The sequence below is a fragment of the Odocoileus virginianus genome, chromosome 27, assembly GCF_023699985.2.
Source record: "Odocoileus virginianus isolate 20LAN1187 ecotype Illinois chromosome 27, Ovbor_1.2, whole genome shotgun sequence".
NCBI classification, from domain to species: domain Eukaryota; kingdom Metazoa; phylum Chordata; class Mammalia; order Artiodactyla; family Cervidae; genus Odocoileus; species Odocoileus virginianus.
This window is the reverse complement of record NC_069700.1, coordinates 10,739,015-10,755,786: the sequence shown is the minus strand read 5'-3', so window position 1 is coordinate 10,755,786 and position 16,772 is coordinate 10,739,015. Positions and strand designations below refer to the sequence as shown.

The following is a 16,772-nucleotide window of genomic DNA, read 5'->3' as shown; positions in this document are numbered from 1 at the left end:
ACAACAAAAAGTGGGGAGGCTTAAGGAGCGGTATAAAAAGAGTTATGGAGAAGGAAATGGCAACCCACTCCAGTATTCTCGCCTAGAGAATCCCATGGACAGAGGAGCCTGATGGGCTGCTGTCCATGGGGTCGCACAGAGTCAGACACCACTGAAGCGACTTAGCATGCATGCACTGGAGAAGGAAACCGCAACCCACTCCAGTGTTCTTGCCTGGGGAATCCCAGGGACGGAGGAGCCTGGTGGGCTGCCGTCTATGGGGTCGCACAGAGTCAGACACGACTGAAGCAAATTAGCAGCAGCAGCAGCAGCAAAAGAGTTAAGCTAATGAAAAAAGAAGCTACTATGACTGAAGAGGAAACAGCTGTGTAAGAAAAGAATCGCGGTTGCCTTCCTGGCTCAGCAGTAAGCAACCACATCACATAAGCACTGACACCAATTTAAAATTGAATTGTGAAGTAAACAGACGGAAGAGATCAAACAGGCTAAGTCTTTAACCTGACAGGAAGTCTGGAGGTAATGTCTTAATTTCTTAAATCCAAAGACAACAATGTAAAGATCTTAAGGCATGATGTAAACTCCAGAAGAAAACAGCAAAAAGAGTTAAAAATGGCTGCTCAGGGAGTTTGAGGAGGATGTAGTCAGGGTACCTGCCGTTCGTTGCCGTAAGACTTTTGACGGTATTTGACGTCGCTTTTAAGCTCTGAACGCAAACCACTTCAGCTAAAAGCTAGTGATCCAAATGAAAGCAAGCGGGGTGAGAGTGACGAAACCCACCTCGCCAGCAAAAAAGACGGTTCCTTGTATTTCCTCAGCAAGGATGTCGTAGGCCTCACCGCTGCCCCCTGTCTTCACGAAGCTGTATGCCATCTGGATCCAGGGGTCCGTGCTCCAGCGGGTGACAAAGTACTTGTTGGGATCTGGGACCTCCTGTGTCGAGCAGAAGGATCGGAAGTGACTTGGACTGGATGCAACCCAACCGTTCTAAAATTACAGCCCTCCCGCCATCCGGAAAGTGAGTTAATCCCTGTGGCATTCTGGGATAGCAGTTCCCAGTATGACCCTCCTGCCCGCCCGTTGCTCTGCCCAAGGCTCCGTATCTGTGTCTCTTCCTCTATCGCTGCCCCATCTTTCTGACCTTCCCCAACACACACGTCTCCTCACTTCAACACCTTGTCCTTCTGCCAGAGACAATTTCCCCACCTACCAGGGGTCATCACCAAAGGCTAAGAGTCCAGGTATTCCTCTTCCCTGGGGCTTCCCTGGCGGCTCAGAAGGTAAAGAATCTGCCTGCCAATGCAGGAGACCCAGGTTCCGTCCCTGGGTCGGGAAGATCCCCGGAAGGAGGGCGTGGCAGCCCACTCCAGTATTCTTGCCTGGAGAATTCCATGGACAGGAGCCTGGCGGGCTACAGTCCATGGGGTCGTGAAGTCGGACATGACTGAGCGACTAACGTACACACACATTCCCCTTCTCATCACCTGGAACGCGCTGGACCAGAGGAGGGGAGGGACGGGCAGGGTCTGAGGACCTCTGACTGGAATTCTCAACAGGCTTCTCCACAGAACAGCTACACCAGTCATGTTTCACTCTTAAGTTTCAGATAATTCTGTAGGCTGACCACTGCCAAGCGCCACCGTGAAACAGATTTCTGTGCAAACTGTGTGCTAAGTTCCAAATAACTGATGTGAAAACGAATTTTGAGACAAAAGTCCCAGGCGAGGGACTAATGTAAGAGAAAATTGCACCATGTAAAGTAAGCAATACCGAGGGCCCCCCTCTTTCTAATGTACTTTATGTTTTGAGTCATTTCTTTCTACTCTGCTCCTTTATTGGAAAAAAGATATACATCATGCCATTTATAAATCTCCAGAGACGGTGAGATTTAGTAAACTGGAGAATACAAAGTACCTTGAGCTTCTTGGAGAAAAGGGAAAGAGACTAGTGGTGGGGGTGCAAGAAAATTCTGGACAAGGTCCCTTTGAATGGAAAACTGCTGTCAAAGCTTGCTAGGGTTTGGGAACAGGATACCCAAATATAGGATCAGTGGAAAATGCTGAGTCTTTTCCCTCTCGAGGAGAGAAAGGGGGTGTGCATGATGTAAGGAAAAAAAGGAAGAGAGTTAGAGGAGGAATGGGGCACTGTTATGAGCTTCACTGTGTCCCCTACTCAACTTCAGATGATGAAACCCTAACCCACAGAACCTCAGAAGGCGACTCTATTTGAGACAGGACTTCGATGAGGTAAGTCAAAATGACGTCATTCAGGTGGACCATAACCCAGGATGCCAAGTGCCCTTCTAAGAAGAGAGGATTAGAACACAGACGGCATAGACCGAGGCGAGACAGCAGGAGGACATGGGGGAAGCCGCCATCTGTGAGCCAAGGAGGGAGGCCTCAGGGGAGACCAACCCCCCACCCCCACCCCCTCGATCTAGTGTCCAGCCTCCATAATTGTGAGGCGATGGATTTTTGTTGCTTGGACTATCCAGCCGTGCAGTCTGTCACGGTGGCCCGGGTAAACTAATGCAGTTACTTCAGTGGAAAGCTGGGGCTTCCCTTTACTCAGATGGTAAAGAAACTGCCTGCAATGTGGGAGACCCAGGTTCGATCCCCGGGTCAGGAAGATCCCCTGGAGGAGGGAATGGCAACCCACTCCAGTATTCTTGCCTGGAGAATCCCATGGACAGGGGAGCCTAGCGGGCTACATACAGTCCATGGGGTCGCAAAGAGTCGGACACGGCCGAGTAACTAACACTTGGATGTTAAAAGAGAGGAAGACTGCGGCCCGCGGCCCTGAGCCCCTTCGTGCTTGGCATTGAATGGATTTGCTTTGGGTCCGCGCCACCCTGAAGAGCACGGGAAGTTATCGATAAGCATGTTTCTCTTTTCAAAGAGTGTGTCTGACCTGCTCCTTGAAGAGCTCGCGCAGGGTGGCCATGCACTGCTGCAGCACCTGCTTGTCCTCCAGGTTCCGGACGGCCGCCACTGCCTCCCCCGCGATCACCGACATCAACACGCTGTGCTGCTTCTGGACACGTGACAGGGAAAGGCACTTTACATGCTGGGCTCTGCGGACCCAAGTCTCCAGAGGCGCGGGTCTAAGCACTGGGGTGGCCCAAAAGCTCGTTCGGGTGTTTCCATCTGATCTCATGCGAAAACCCGAATGACCTTCTGGCCAACGCAACAGACGTGACCCTCATCCTCACAGGTCACATGACATCATTTCCTACTGTCTTGTGACCCAGACCACCCACCTTAATTTATGCATTTTATTGTTCCCTGCTGGAAAAACTCAAGAAGTCATGTACGTATCAAACCCCCAGGTTCTCTTGGCTTTTCCCTTCTAAGAACTTGTTTTAGAAGAAATGGAATGAGATTGAGAAGGGAAGTCTGCAGCTATAATAATGGGTGGGGGGGGAGAACCCTTCTTGAACAGTAAGGACATTCTGCTTTTGGCTCCCATGTGGAACCTTTGAAAATAAAGTGTCTTGGGACAGACAGGCAGGAGGAAAAACAACTGTGAGGGTTGGCAGGACATCAGCACAACCATCACTTTCAAGCCCAGGTAAAAGTCCTCTCCTCAGTCCTCCTCCCCCAATCAATCTCATCTAGTGAATCCCAGACCCACCCTCATGTGGGCCAATCATACCCTGCCCCTCTCCCCCCTGGAGGACCCTTGGGGAGAATATTTCAAGTACTATTCATTACTGTGCTATCACCAATTCTCCCTAAGAGGTATTTTTCCATCAGGAAGAATTCTTCCACTTCCATGGCAATGAATTCATTTCCCAGGGACCAACATTAGTCCTATATGAGAGATACGGGGGCTCCTTTCCTACAGGAAGACATGCCCTGCAACTGTCCCCCCAGCATACAGACAGACATCCAGAGCGTCTACAATGTCCATTAGTTCCTGGGCTTGACACGGAAGTAACTACCAAACCAAATTCTAAACTGTTAACAAGGGAATCCAAACCACGGTCTAACACCCATGACTTTACCTGGGGATCCATGTCATAGAACACGGCAAAAAGCCCTCGCTTGCTGGCACTAGGAGGAACGTGACCAAAAAAGTCAGCCCCTTGAACTTTACTGTCCCAAAACCTATAAGGAAATTGCAAGGCAATCTGGAAAGCAAGCAAGAGAAAGGTGGTTATTAAGAGTTCACTGAAATCAAAAGTGTGGCAATCTCTAAGAAGCCACCCATAGCTCTTAAATACTTATGTTTGAAAAAAAAAAAGATGTTCCAAAAAACTCAAACACACTCCCTTTCCGTTCTTCTATCCTTTGTTCTCCCTGTGACCATCTGTTTTTTAATATCATTCAGTCCTGTCCTCCCACGGATAATGGTGGGACCCACTGACAACCTCTAGGCTAATCCGAAGATGCAGGGCACTGCTGAGACTTAGTCTTGAAGCTTACGCTCAGGAGATAAAAGTCTTACTACTCATAAGTCTGCTGGTACCTACTGCAGCACTGGCAGATTCTGCTAAAGCAGTTTTTCAAGGCAAAGGAAGTGAAACCCTCTCCTCGTTGGGGTTAATTAATGAAGTGTACTAGGGGTTCCCTGGTAGCCCGGTTGGTAAAGAATCTGCCTGCAATGCAAAGAGACTGGGATCCAATCCCTGGGTCAGGAAGATCCCCTGGAGAAGGAAAGGGCAACCCACTCCAGTATTCTTGCCTGGAGAATCCCATGGACAGAGGAGTCTGATAGGCTACAGTCCCTGGGGGGGTCACAAGAGTCAGACATGATTTAGCGACTAGACTACTACTACTGGTGAAGGGTAGACATGGAAAGCAGGAAAAAAAAATAAGAATTGCTTATTTATATACCCAGTTCAAATCCTGAATAATGAAAAGTCTTTCTCCTGAATCAAAACTTGCAGAGCTCAGTCCGCTCTCCTCTTTTTGTTTTGATAACATCCTTCTGAATTCTTCAGGAACAATTACTCAAAGGAAGAGGGAGTCTTTGAATGTGACGTGGATTCAAAAATCACCTATTTCCCAATACCAGAGGTTTGGGAATCCCTGTCATCTGATACTCATCTCTCTAGTTGCCAGGGTTACGTAATTCAGTCACCTTTTCAATGATGCCTGCTCCTAAGCTGTTGATGGCCTTCATCTTCTTGTCTGACAACGGTGGATTAAACTGAATGGCACCTTTCTGCAGTAAAGCCAGCGGCACAGTGACTAACACCTGTGGGAAATAATGAACCGTTCACATTTTGTCAAGTGTTTATCAATGCACCCTGTTGGGCTGGAAATCTTTCACTTGTAAGCTGGGTAACTTCCAGTTGAAACTGTGATGTGTGCTGACTACTAAAAATATCTGCTTTCATCATTTCAGAGCAGGCTTTTTGAGTCACAGCCTGAAACTCCACCCTAATTTCTCTAAAAGCCAGAATACAAAGAAAAAGAGCAAATGGGCCAGGTCAGGGTCAGGCAGAGGGTGACACAGCAGGGTTAGCATACCTAGCATGTGGTCCTGAGCCATGAGCTGACTTGCAATTTTACAAGGCCTGTGTGTGTTAGTCACTCAGTCGGGTCTGAGTCTATAGTGACCCCATGAACTGTAGCCCACTAGGCTTCTCTGTCCTTGGGATTCTCCAGACAAGAATACTGGAGCAGGTTGCCATGCCCTTCTCCAAGGGATCTTCCCAACCCAGGGATTGAACCCAGGTCTCCTGCATTGCAGGCAGACTCTCTACCATCTGAGCCACAGGAGAAGCCTGCAATTTATAAGGCAGTATTTAAAAAAAATTTTTTTTACCATTAGGAGGAATACTAGATATTGGCCTGATTCTCACCTGGGGAGTCACAAATATGGATGCTACTGACAAGTGGTTTTCAACTCTGTCACATGTTGGAATCACTTGGGAAGCTTTAAAAACACAACCAGACCAGTTCAGCAAGAACCTATGTGGGGTGGGACTTTGTAACCTTTCTTGTTAAGCACCTCCCAGGTGATTCTACCCAGGGAAGGAAATGGCAACCCACTCCACTATTCTTGCCTGGAAAATCCCATGGACAGAGGAGCCCTGTGGGTTACAGTCCATGGGGTTGCAAAGAATCGGGCATGACTTAGTGACTAAACCAGCACCACAGGTGATTCAGAGGTGCAGCCAGGGCTGAGAAGTACTGCTAGTCCAAAGTCTATACGACCAATACTCACTACCTAGCTAATTAATGGCAGGAACAATATGAGGAATTATTCCATCCCCCCTGGAATTATACACTACCCTGTCTTTCCCATTTGACATGCAATCCGTCATTTCTGTATGAATACCAAGGACTATGAAATATTTTTAGTTAACTGAAAAGCATAAAACACAGCTAGTCTAGGAACCAGTGATAGTTCATCAGTTATACTTTTCGGTAAACACTTCAGACATAATTAAATAAATCTATGGGGGTTATTAAGCCCCCTCCACCCCAACACTTTGTTTTCCAACACTACAGAAATCTCAATGTGATTTCTTATATTACATTACAGCACCATTCACAGTCCGCCTACTAAAGTTGTTTACAAAAAATTCAAATGATATAAAAGTACTTCTGCCAGTTTCAAGATAAAAACACAGTGTTCTTGATCTGAAAAAAGGTTCTGTGGTACAGAAACAAACACACCACCCACTTAGAAACCACTGAATTAAACAAAGGAAAAACAGGTTGCTAAAATGCAGGACTTCTCAGAGCCTTTAATATGTTCTTATTTAACTTGAAACGTAAACTCATATATCATACTTACAAACTTGTTTGGTCAAAGAATTTCTTTTCTTGTTCAACTCTCAGAACTAATGCAGCACTACCCAGAATTCCATCTGCCTTGAATCTATATGCTGGTCAAATAATTAAATCCGATTTGTACATCCACACACCACTAGTGGAGATACAGAATTCTTCAGAGGTCAAATAAGGCTCCAGGGAGATGGCTAAAGGCAAGCCACTCGGTGGAAAAGCCTGGTCTCTCTCACTCCCAGGCCACTGGCAGCACCCAAGGGAAGCACAGTGCTTACCTTCTGAGCTGGACACGCTATTCCGTCCGTAGTGGTAACTTGCACTTCATCTCCAGAATAGTCAATACTCTGTACCTGCTCAAGAAAAGCAATTATGGAAAACATAATGAGGGATGGAACCACACAATCCGGGGTCCTCTCCAATTCTCTTATGATGGGAGTTTACATTTCCAAGGCTATAGGAAACCACTTCCTGGCATTCGAAGAACTAAACAGTTATCGCTTCCTTCAGGGAATTCTCACTCCGTCATTGAAATTTATTAACACTATGTCAGAATATAGAAAAATCTTTACAACATCGTGTAAGGTGAAATACAGACACATATATGTAATTGCCTCTATGATTATAACCATGTACAATATATTTGAGGGGAAAATTTAAGTGTGAAAAGAACCACGCTGGGTCAGGGAGGTGGTGAGCCACCCAAACGCTTGATTATTAATAAAAGTGCATCTCAGTCACTATTGTTTCCAACAACAGCAGCGACCTAATCGACAAAGAATGCAACTGATCACAGTATAAAAAGTACCTGGAGACACTGGCTGAACGTCAAAGCAGGCGCCTGTCTGCTATGTAACCTACATGTCCCAAACTTCACATGCTCCAAATGCCACCAAACCCGAGCCACCCGCCGCTGTGGACACTCACGGGAGACCTGAGCCGGATGTCCAGTCCCTCAGCCAGTTTTTCTAAGATGACGGAGTATCCGGGAGTGAGGAGGGTGTGGTCACCCGCAAACTGGGCAAAGAATTCATTGTGGTCCCAGGAGCGAGCAGACACCTGGGAAACACCAGGAGAGGTTGGAAAACAAGAGGTGGTGGAAAAGCTGCAGCCTGCACCTAAGGGACAAGAAAAGGAACCCAGGGTGGGGAAAGCCATCCCAGGCAGGAGGACAGAGGGTGAAACAGGAAGGAAGCGGGGAGTGACGGACGAACAGATAAGGCCAGGTGGATGCTGCTGCCAGGGGAAGGAAATTTCTCAGTAATGCATAGGAAAGCTTATTTTAGTACAAAATGTAGATATGATTTGGCCATGGGTACCACTCCCCGACAAAAAGATGTATTATACATCAACAACACTGGAAAAGGACAATTCTATGGAAAAGGACAATTCCTGCATCTGATCAACTCCATATAGAAATATGCCATCTAGATGTCTTCAACATGGGAATTCCATAGAAGCTGAAATGCAGCATGATTCTGGGAAAGTGTTATTCCAATTGCAAAGAATCACTGAATGCAAACATCAATTGTTGTCCCTCCCCCACCCCTACCATAGAGGATAATTAAGTCGGGGATCATCCACAGAACTGTGATTCAATGGTGCAGCATATCCAAGTCGCATGATCAGAGCTGGTGACATGAATTGAAAAGTGAAAGTTAGTTGTTCAGTTGTGTCCAACTCTTTGCGACTCTATGGACTGTCGCCTGTCAGGCTCCATGGAATTCTCCAGACAAGAACACTGGAGTGGGTAGCCATTCCCTTCTCTAGAGGAACGTCCCGACCCATGCAATTTTAAATTTATTTTAGCAAGATGAACAGATCCTAATTGCAAAGGTGCTCTATTCTGGTTTCTTAAGAGCAGTGTTTTCAGCCCCTTGTTGCACAGGCATGCCTTGAGGGCCCCCCCGAAGAGGGCAGTGGACAGACACAGGCCCATGACCCCTCCCCCTCAGCACAACAGCCTTCCAGTCTTCAGGTTGACAGAGTGAGCATCTTCAAAGTCACTATTTGCAGAAAGGCTTCTCCTGCTTTAAAGAATTTTTTGTTCAAAACCACCATAGGGTTCATACACTCTAAAGTTGTGGTTTGGGGACTTTTAAGCAGCAGACCCGTGGAACTCTGTTATCCAGACCATCACGGGCTCAACATTTCGATATGTGAACACACACACACAGAAAGAAGCATGTTCAAAGCCCACCTGATGAAGGTTGCTGCCACAGGCATATTCCAGGTTACTGAGATGGAACTGAAGCACCTGCTCCTCCAGCTCACTGAACTGGATTCCAGACTCTTTGATAAAAGCTTTGTAGATCTCCTCTATCTTTTCTGCAATGGGAAGGGAGCAAAGCAGAAGAAAAAAAAATAGTTTGAACATTATGGTCCAATTCCTTATCCTTTGCGCTCCACCTCCTTCAACCCGCAAGAACCCAAACTTTGGAAGATCTTTCCCAGGTAGACACAGGGGAAAGGGTAAATGTCTTGACAAGGTTGGTTTCTCTTGGGAAGGAAAAGCATATCTTAACGGGGAACGAAGCTATGAGGGTCCTATGTCTTCAACCCTGTTTCATTTCTGCTTAGTGGAGAACCAATTTTTCCTTTTGCTTGAGATAAAGGAAAAGTGACCTCTGTATATATACACAGAGAGAGAGAATTCCCATTCCCTTTCTGCTCCTACTGCACCACCTTAAAGTCAAGTTCTTATAACAGCTCACCTCCACCAAAAGATCTATCACAGACTGACAACTGGCTATCGTCTCTCGCAAACATTCCAAATATTCCACCATGGACTTCCACGAAGGCAACTCTCTGGCTCAACACCTTTAATTACTGGTTCTCCATTGCCTATGTAATAAATTCCAAAACCCACAGCCAGACAGAGTGAGCACATTTTTAGCTTTTCCAAAGACAGCAAACCCCACCTGCCCACTCACTCAATCTTTTCCTGGTAAATGCCAACCCTGCCACGTCTGCTACTACCATGCTTCTCCCTGGAATGCCCTGCCCCTGCACCCCAGTCCCGTCCATCCTTTATAGACCAGCATCACCTGGTCACCACCAGTCTCAGGAATCGCTCCCTGGTTATCAACCCCCAGCACTTATCTATCCCATTCAACTGGAACTTTCAACTACACATACACATCCTTGTGTTATTCCGATGACTGTCTTAGATTCCTTTCAGGGGGAGGTGGAGGAGGAAAAGGCTTGTGCCTGACAAATATCTCAGCAAAAATGACCTCTTTAGAATGTTCCCAGTGATGACAACCATCCAACAAAGACGGGGCAGACTCAAAGCTTCTATAAGGCATTCTGCACATGCTTGACTAGAAACAGAACTGGGTATCAGTTCGCTTTTTTTTTGACAACTGAAGGTTCTCATTAATATGTTCCATTCTTATGCTAGACTGCTGTATGGAGATGTCCACGGCATCTTTGTGCTACACTCTTGTTCCTAACCTCTGGGTTTTTTCCACTTTCAGTACCTTCTCATACCAATCCCATCCTGGTCTCCCACTATGTAGTTTCTGTTTTCCTTTGGGTTTCGTAAAGGTGTGGGAAGAACCAAGATTGCTAAAATAGTACATAAAATTAAAGTATAAGCAGGCTGAGAGAAGCCTTCATGTGATTTCGACGTAAATAACATTTTAAAGCTTTAGTCCATTTGCTTTGTGAAATTCACTCTAGCTTCTAACTACTTATACTTTTGTCTTCTGAACTAAATCTAATGAGGTGAGAGCTCAGACAGCTGAGATACTACACTAGGCAGGCTCTAATGTAACCTCATGTAGAGATGGGGGCATTATTACTAAAGCTTTTCAAAAAATATATCAATATGATGAAACAACTACTTATAGAGTAAATATTGCTGATCTTCCCTTAATAACTTGTTTTAAGTAAAGCCAAAACATTACTAATTTTTGTAGATAATGACCCTGAAAGAATCATGACGAGAACGCCACCCAGCGACTGTCACACACTAACCAAATTCTGAGAACATCCTGGAAGTCCACCTAGTTGCTGTCTTCCAGAAAATTCAATTACCTGCCACTTGGCCTGGGCACTACCACATTTGACTAAACGACCCCAGTCAACCCCAGGACGTTTCTAAAAATGTTCTGTTATGGTTTGTCTGTCAACACTTTTACTAAGGGCAGTTAGAAAGTGGGTCGGTCTCAGAGGTGAAGACTTGAGATAATGGGGGGTGGGGTGGGACGTGATGAGAGGATTAAAAAAGGAGACAGACAGTCCCTGCTGAGAAATTTACCCCAAACAGAGATGGTGCCTATGCCAGAACCCTCACACAGACACACAAAGTTGAAGCCAATTAACACCCTGGCAGTTGAGTTAAAATGCTCACAATGTAAGAGACTCCAACATGCTCCCGAGAATTACAAATGAATACATTCAGGTCATGAAATCGTAGGTTAAATAAATATCAATTTAAGAAGCAATATAGTAAGATCTCAGCTGGCACCCTCAGGAAATGAGCTGTTACTGTTAGGTTTTCTAGAGGGTTGTGGTGAATATGGTTCATTCGGTACCAAAGCCTAAAAGTTTTGAATTACAATTCTTAAATTATAATATAGAGTCTTGCATTCTTAAACAAAATATATGTATAAAATAAATCTTAACCTTCCGTCTGAAAAAGGAAAAGAAATCCTGGCACATAGAAACTCTTATCTAAAGTCATTACATGGTGGCTAGTTATTCACATAGGGCTTATCACATGTTTTCTTAAAAGCAAGCTCTTCTGGGAAATTGAAAATTAAACACTTACATGATTTTTTAAAACACAGGCTATTGTGTGAAGTAAGCTGTGTGCATGCATGCACATGCACACACACACATCTAAAGGTCCCTGAGGCAGTTTTGCTCCCCTTTGTGGAATGGCCAGTTTTCCAAAAGGGATGCTCCGAAGGACTATTCTCACTGGGTCCACCCAGGCTTGTGGATGGATGATGCTACCGCTGATCAAGCTTAAGTTAGAATGAGACTCAGATGGAACAATCAGAACACCATTCTCCCCATACCTCCTAAAGGGACATCTTGGAGCTGAGTCTTATCCTTCCTCCACTCAGAGACCACATCCAAGAGAGCATTAAAATGAAAATCCATGCGCTTGTCAATAGTGGGGTCAGTTATTCTTCCACCTTCCTGAATTAAGTCACATCTTTCTCCAAACTTATGCATGCTGATGCCAAGCTTCAAAATAATAAGAATAAGAAGGTGAAAAGTTTTCCCTGGAAAAAATAGGTACAGGTTCTAAGCTGCAATCAGACAGAGCTCTCGTGGAACAAAGAGTCAGTAAGGATCTCTCAAAAATACAGGCTGATCAGGGCATGGCCACAAAGGCAGGCAGTGAAAAACCAGCATGGGACCGGAGAATGGGAGGGTGCCAACAACAGCTTCGAGGCCATGCCCTCCACCAAGGTTTATCCATGCTTCAGATGCTATCACTGCGCACCGCCCCTCCCTGCTCTGACATCCTTTCTCCTCTGTGGAATCTCACAGGAAAGAGCACACAAACGCACAGACATTCACAAAAGTTGAGGCTGAACTGACTGTCAATCAACAGTTCACAAAAACCCTTGGGTCTAGCACAGGTCTTCAAAGAAATCAGGTAGGGTTACCCGACGAGAGACAGGAAGCCCCATTAATTCTCAGATAAACAATGAATAGTTTTTTTTTTTAAAGCATAAGTAGGTCCCAAAGAGTGCATGCAAGATATCCCATGTGATACTGGGACATACTTATATCAAAAAAATTATCGGTGTTTATCTGAAAGTCAAATTTAAGTTGGCATTCTGTAATTTTGTTTGCTTAATTGGGCAACCCTACAGCAATGAGCTAATCAAGTGACCTGCAAATTAACATGCAAATATAATTACAGACCTGGGGGGGTGGATTAAGTCTTCCAGTTCCGCCTTCGGAGAAAGAAGAACTGTAATTGTTCTTATTTACTTTTCAGAAGGGATGAGGGGCAACAAATCATTCTGGGTTTATTACGTATTATCTAGAGGCATATTAATACTGCACACAAGCAAACTGAGGGCGTCTTTTGTTCATCTACAGTACAAATCTTAAAGAAACTCACTTGTTCACACATGAGTGCTACTGGGTTGTTAACACAGCCATTGACAATCTGGGCTCCTCGTCCCACCGTGACGCCTGTGAAAGACTTATCATCCCATACTCGGCCTCCGATTCTGTCTTTGGCCTCCAGGACAGTCACCTAAAAAGACAGACAATCAGAGAAGCTGAAGAAGATGGAACAGTCATAACCAAATGCAGTACAAATGTAAAGTGACACAGTAAGATGAGTTTTGCATCTAGTTAATACATTATCATATTATTAGAAAAACAACTTTTAAAAGAGGGCAGTGTGTCAAGGATCCAGCAATTCCATTCCTAGGCGTCTCTCCGGAAAAAATTATAATTTAAAAAGATACATGCATCCCCATGTCCATAACAACACTATTCACAATAGCCAAGATGTGGAAAAAACCTAAGCATCTATCGACAGATGAATGGAAAAAGATGTGATGTATATATATATATGTACACACACACACACACACACACACACACACACACACACACAGGAATACAATTCAGCCATGAAAAAGAAGAAAATAATGCCATTCGCAGCAGCATGGATGGACCTAGAGATGATCATACTAAGTGACGTAAGTCAGAAAGAGAAAGACAAATGCCACATGGTATCACTTATATGTGGAATCTATTACACAAATGAATGTATCTGCAACACAGACAAAAAAAAAAAATCACATGTGATTCTAAGCACGACCACATGGGCTTGGCCAGCACAGACTGGTCCCACAGCCAGATTACTTTATCTCCTCCAAATTTCTGATGCTGGAGGTGGAAGCAGCTGCTCTCAGGTGGACAGCCCTGTGCCTCAAAGAGCAACCCTGCCCTTGCTTGCAGAAGCTGAAAACGGGACGCCTCCTCAGTGCAAAAGCAGTCCTTTTGCTTCTGGAGCCCCAGGAGCAGTCCTTCAGACGGCTCCAGGAGGCTCCCGAGCTAAGCATCTCTGAGGTTACTCAGAGGAATCTATTTCCTAACCAGGAGGGGTGGTTTCCCCAGAGAAAGGGGAGAACAACAGAGGTCCCCTGAATATTCTTCTTCCTCGGACCTAAATTTCTCACTCTGTCCAACTAGAAAGGCTTCAGCTCTCCACCTTCTCTCTGACTTCAGATGAACCCAGAGCCATCCATTTCTAGTTTCTTTTTTAGTTTGTAAGAGGAAGGCTGAATGTTAAAGAAATCTCCTCCTCCCCCGACTTTGGCTAGAAATAACTTTTTTTTTTAATCGAAATATAGTTGACTTATAATGCTTCTGGTGTACCACAAAGTGATTCAGTTATACATATGTATATATATAATTTTTTTCAGGAATAACTTTCCCTGTAACATAATGTGAATTTCCCAAGCAAAAAACAAGAAACCTTGGCCCTAATATCTATTGCTGAAATATACATATGGCCAATTAAAATACCTCACAGCTTAATACAACCTCTCAGACAATATTTTGAAAGGCAAACACACTTCCTATAAACTCAACTCAGATTCTCCTGTTTTTGTTAGTAGTATATACAGAATCCAAGACGTAGATCTTGCTTCCCACCAAAAGGAAAACCTCTGAGGCACAACCACTGAAAACTTTCTCATTTCTGAAACTCCGCCAGCAGAGAAGATGCTGTGAAAAATGTTGATTCTTTTAGCCACACAGAGCACAGCAAAAGGCTAATTCAATTCTACCAAATTGATTTTCATGTTTGGTTTAATGGAAAACCAAAGTCCTTGCAAAACAAGTTTTTAAAAAATGGAGAAATGAGTCAGACCTAGGAAGTCCCAAAAATCTGGGAGACTTGAATGAATCTAATGGAAATTAGATACTGAATTGCACAATTTTTTTGTAATCGACTCTATTTTGGCATTTTACAAGTAGTTATTCTACTAAAAAGATAAATAGATAAAAAGAAATAATATAGCTAGCTAGTGGGAAGTTGCTATATATCACAAGGAGCCCAGTTAGGTGCTTTGTGATGACTAGGGATGGCAGGGGGAGGGAGGTCAAGAGGGATGGAATATATATGTATAATTATGGCTAATACTCATCATTGTATGGCAGAAACCAACACACACAGAAAATAAAGGATTCCTAAAATTAATAAAAATAAAATACATTTTGACATGAAAATTAAAAAGAAAGAGTATCTTTCCTTGGGGAAGAAGGCTACCCCAAATACAGTAATTTAGTCGCTAAGTCGTGTCTGACTCTTGCGACCCCATGGATGATATAACGTAAGTAGCATTCTTTGCTAAAATCAGGAACTAGTTTCCAAGTCTTAGAAAATTTGGACCAAAGGAGCAGTTAACCATCTGTTTTCATCTCCATGTCCTCCAAGTCTTACCTTAATTCCAAAGTTATGCAGTTGCCTAGCAGCTGCTAATCCGGCTGGACCAGCCCCAATAATGATGACTGATTTCTTTACGAAAAGAAAAAAAGAAACAAAAATCCAATTAGAGCAATGAAAAAAAATGTACTAGAAGGGGCCAACTGCCAAGCAATGTTAGTTCATCTGTATTTCTTTATTGTCCCGTTTGTAGAAAGGTACTTCCCTAAAGAACATAACAGTACTTGTCCTAAGTCATCCACCCCTTCCTCTTTTCTACCTTCCAGGGGAACAGTGGTTAATATTCTTTTCCCTGAAGAAATGCATAATCTACAAAAGTCTCACTTTATAACTTTTAGAGCGATAATGTGAGTTTTATTTGTATTATTAACATTCAATCATGGATCATGACCATTGATAGCAGCACTGCTAGAGTGACAGTCACCTACATTGTGGTAATCTTTAGGCAGAAGATGCTGGTCGGGGCCGACGCTGAGAACTCCTGTGTTGATGAGACCTTTCCTCGTCATAAAATAAAGTATCCTCTCCACCTCCTGAACGCATCGAATGCGCACGAGACCCCGGACGATGATGTGAGGAATACATTTCTGAGGAGTAAGAGCTTCCTGTGTTTGGAAATAAAACCAGATTGTTAAACTAACTGACCGAAAACAAGTCTTGGTTCCTCAAAAAGGGAAAACACAAGAATGACCATATGACCCAATAATTCTATTCCTATGTGCGTACTGGAAAGAACTCAAAAGTTAGTTTAAAAAAAAAATGCATGGTAGCATTACTCGAATTGCCAAAAGGTGGGAATGATCCAAGCGTCCACCAGTGGGTGACAGTGTAAAGCTAAATGTGGTCTATCCATACGTGGACTATGATTTGGTCATAAAAGGAAATGGAGTACTGACACATACTACAACAGGGAAGAACCTTGAAAACGTCATGCTAAGTAAAGAAGCTAGTTGCAAAAGGCCACATGCTATACGATTCCATTTATGTGAAACACCCAGAACAGGCAGATTTTATAGAGACAGGAAGCAGGCAGTGCCGTGCTTAGTCAGTCGTGTCCGACTCTGTGCGACCCCATGGCCTGCAGCTCACCAGGCCCCTCTGTCCATGGAATTCTCCAGGCAAGAATACTGGAGTGGGTGCCATTCTCTTCTCCAGGGGATCTTTCCAACGCAGGGATCGTACCCTGGTCTCCTAAACTGAAGGCAGATTCTTTACCATCTAAGCTACCGAAAAAAACCAAAAACCTCCCAGGGTAACTGGAATCCACCATTTATCACTAAGATAGAGTAAGACCAAAGGGAGGTCTGCCTGGAGAAGAAGGAAAGGAACAGAAGAGGCACATAGCAATCTATGTTTTATCACCTGTTTCCGCTCGCAGAGAATGACCGATACGGGGAGTGTGGGTGCAGCGCACACCACAAATATATTCCTGACTCAACAAACCACAAAACAAAGGCCATTATAGAAACCCAGGCTGCTGTTGGCCCTGGGATCTGAAAAAGCTGGGTTCTCATCACTGATAAGATGAAGGAGGAACGGACTTAGGAACTTTTCAGAAAAAAAAAAAAAAGACCCTGACCTTGTTTACTCCA

The 16,772-nt window shown here is 44.3% G+C and overlaps 1 protein-coding gene and 1 long non-coding RNA gene across 5 annotated transcripts in view; one reads left to right on the top strand and one right to left on the bottom strand.

Annotated features, from left to right (window-relative positions):
- The window catches only part of KDM1B (lysine demethylase 1B), a 41,832-nt gene that overhangs the window by 4,164 nt on the left and 20,896 nt on the right, over nt 1-16,772 (bottom strand). For all 4 annotated transcript variants that reach the window (XM_070456190.1, XM_070456193.1, XM_070456192.1 and 1 more), the window contains 11 exons: nt 15,609-15,785; nt 15,178-15,252; nt 12,835-12,972; nt 11,771-11,942; nt 8,941-9,068; nt 7,668-7,799; nt 7,019-7,093; nt 5,083-5,199; nt 4,004-4,129; nt 2,908-3,030; nt 778-930 (listed from right to left, as the gene is read on the bottom strand). In XM_070456190.1, coding sequence (XP_070312291.1) covers nt 778-930; nt 2,908-3,030; nt 4,004-4,129; nt 5,083-5,199; nt 7,019-7,093; nt 7,668-7,799; nt 8,941-9,068; nt 11,771-11,942; nt 12,835-12,972; nt 15,178-15,252; nt 15,609-15,785 — 1,416 coding nt within the window. The remainder of the gene's footprint in view (nt 1-777; nt 931-2,907; nt 3,031-4,003; nt 4,130-5,082; nt 5,200-7,018; nt 7,094-7,667; nt 7,800-8,940; nt 9,069-11,770; nt 11,943-12,834; nt 12,973-15,177; nt 15,253-15,608; nt 15,786-16,772) is intronic.
- On the top strand, nt 927-15,820 carry LOC139031399 (uncharacterized). The gene is made up of 2 exons (XR_011483846.1): nt 927-1,015; nt 1,598-15,820. It is a non-coding gene; the product is annotated as an uncharacterized lncRNA (long non-coding RNA).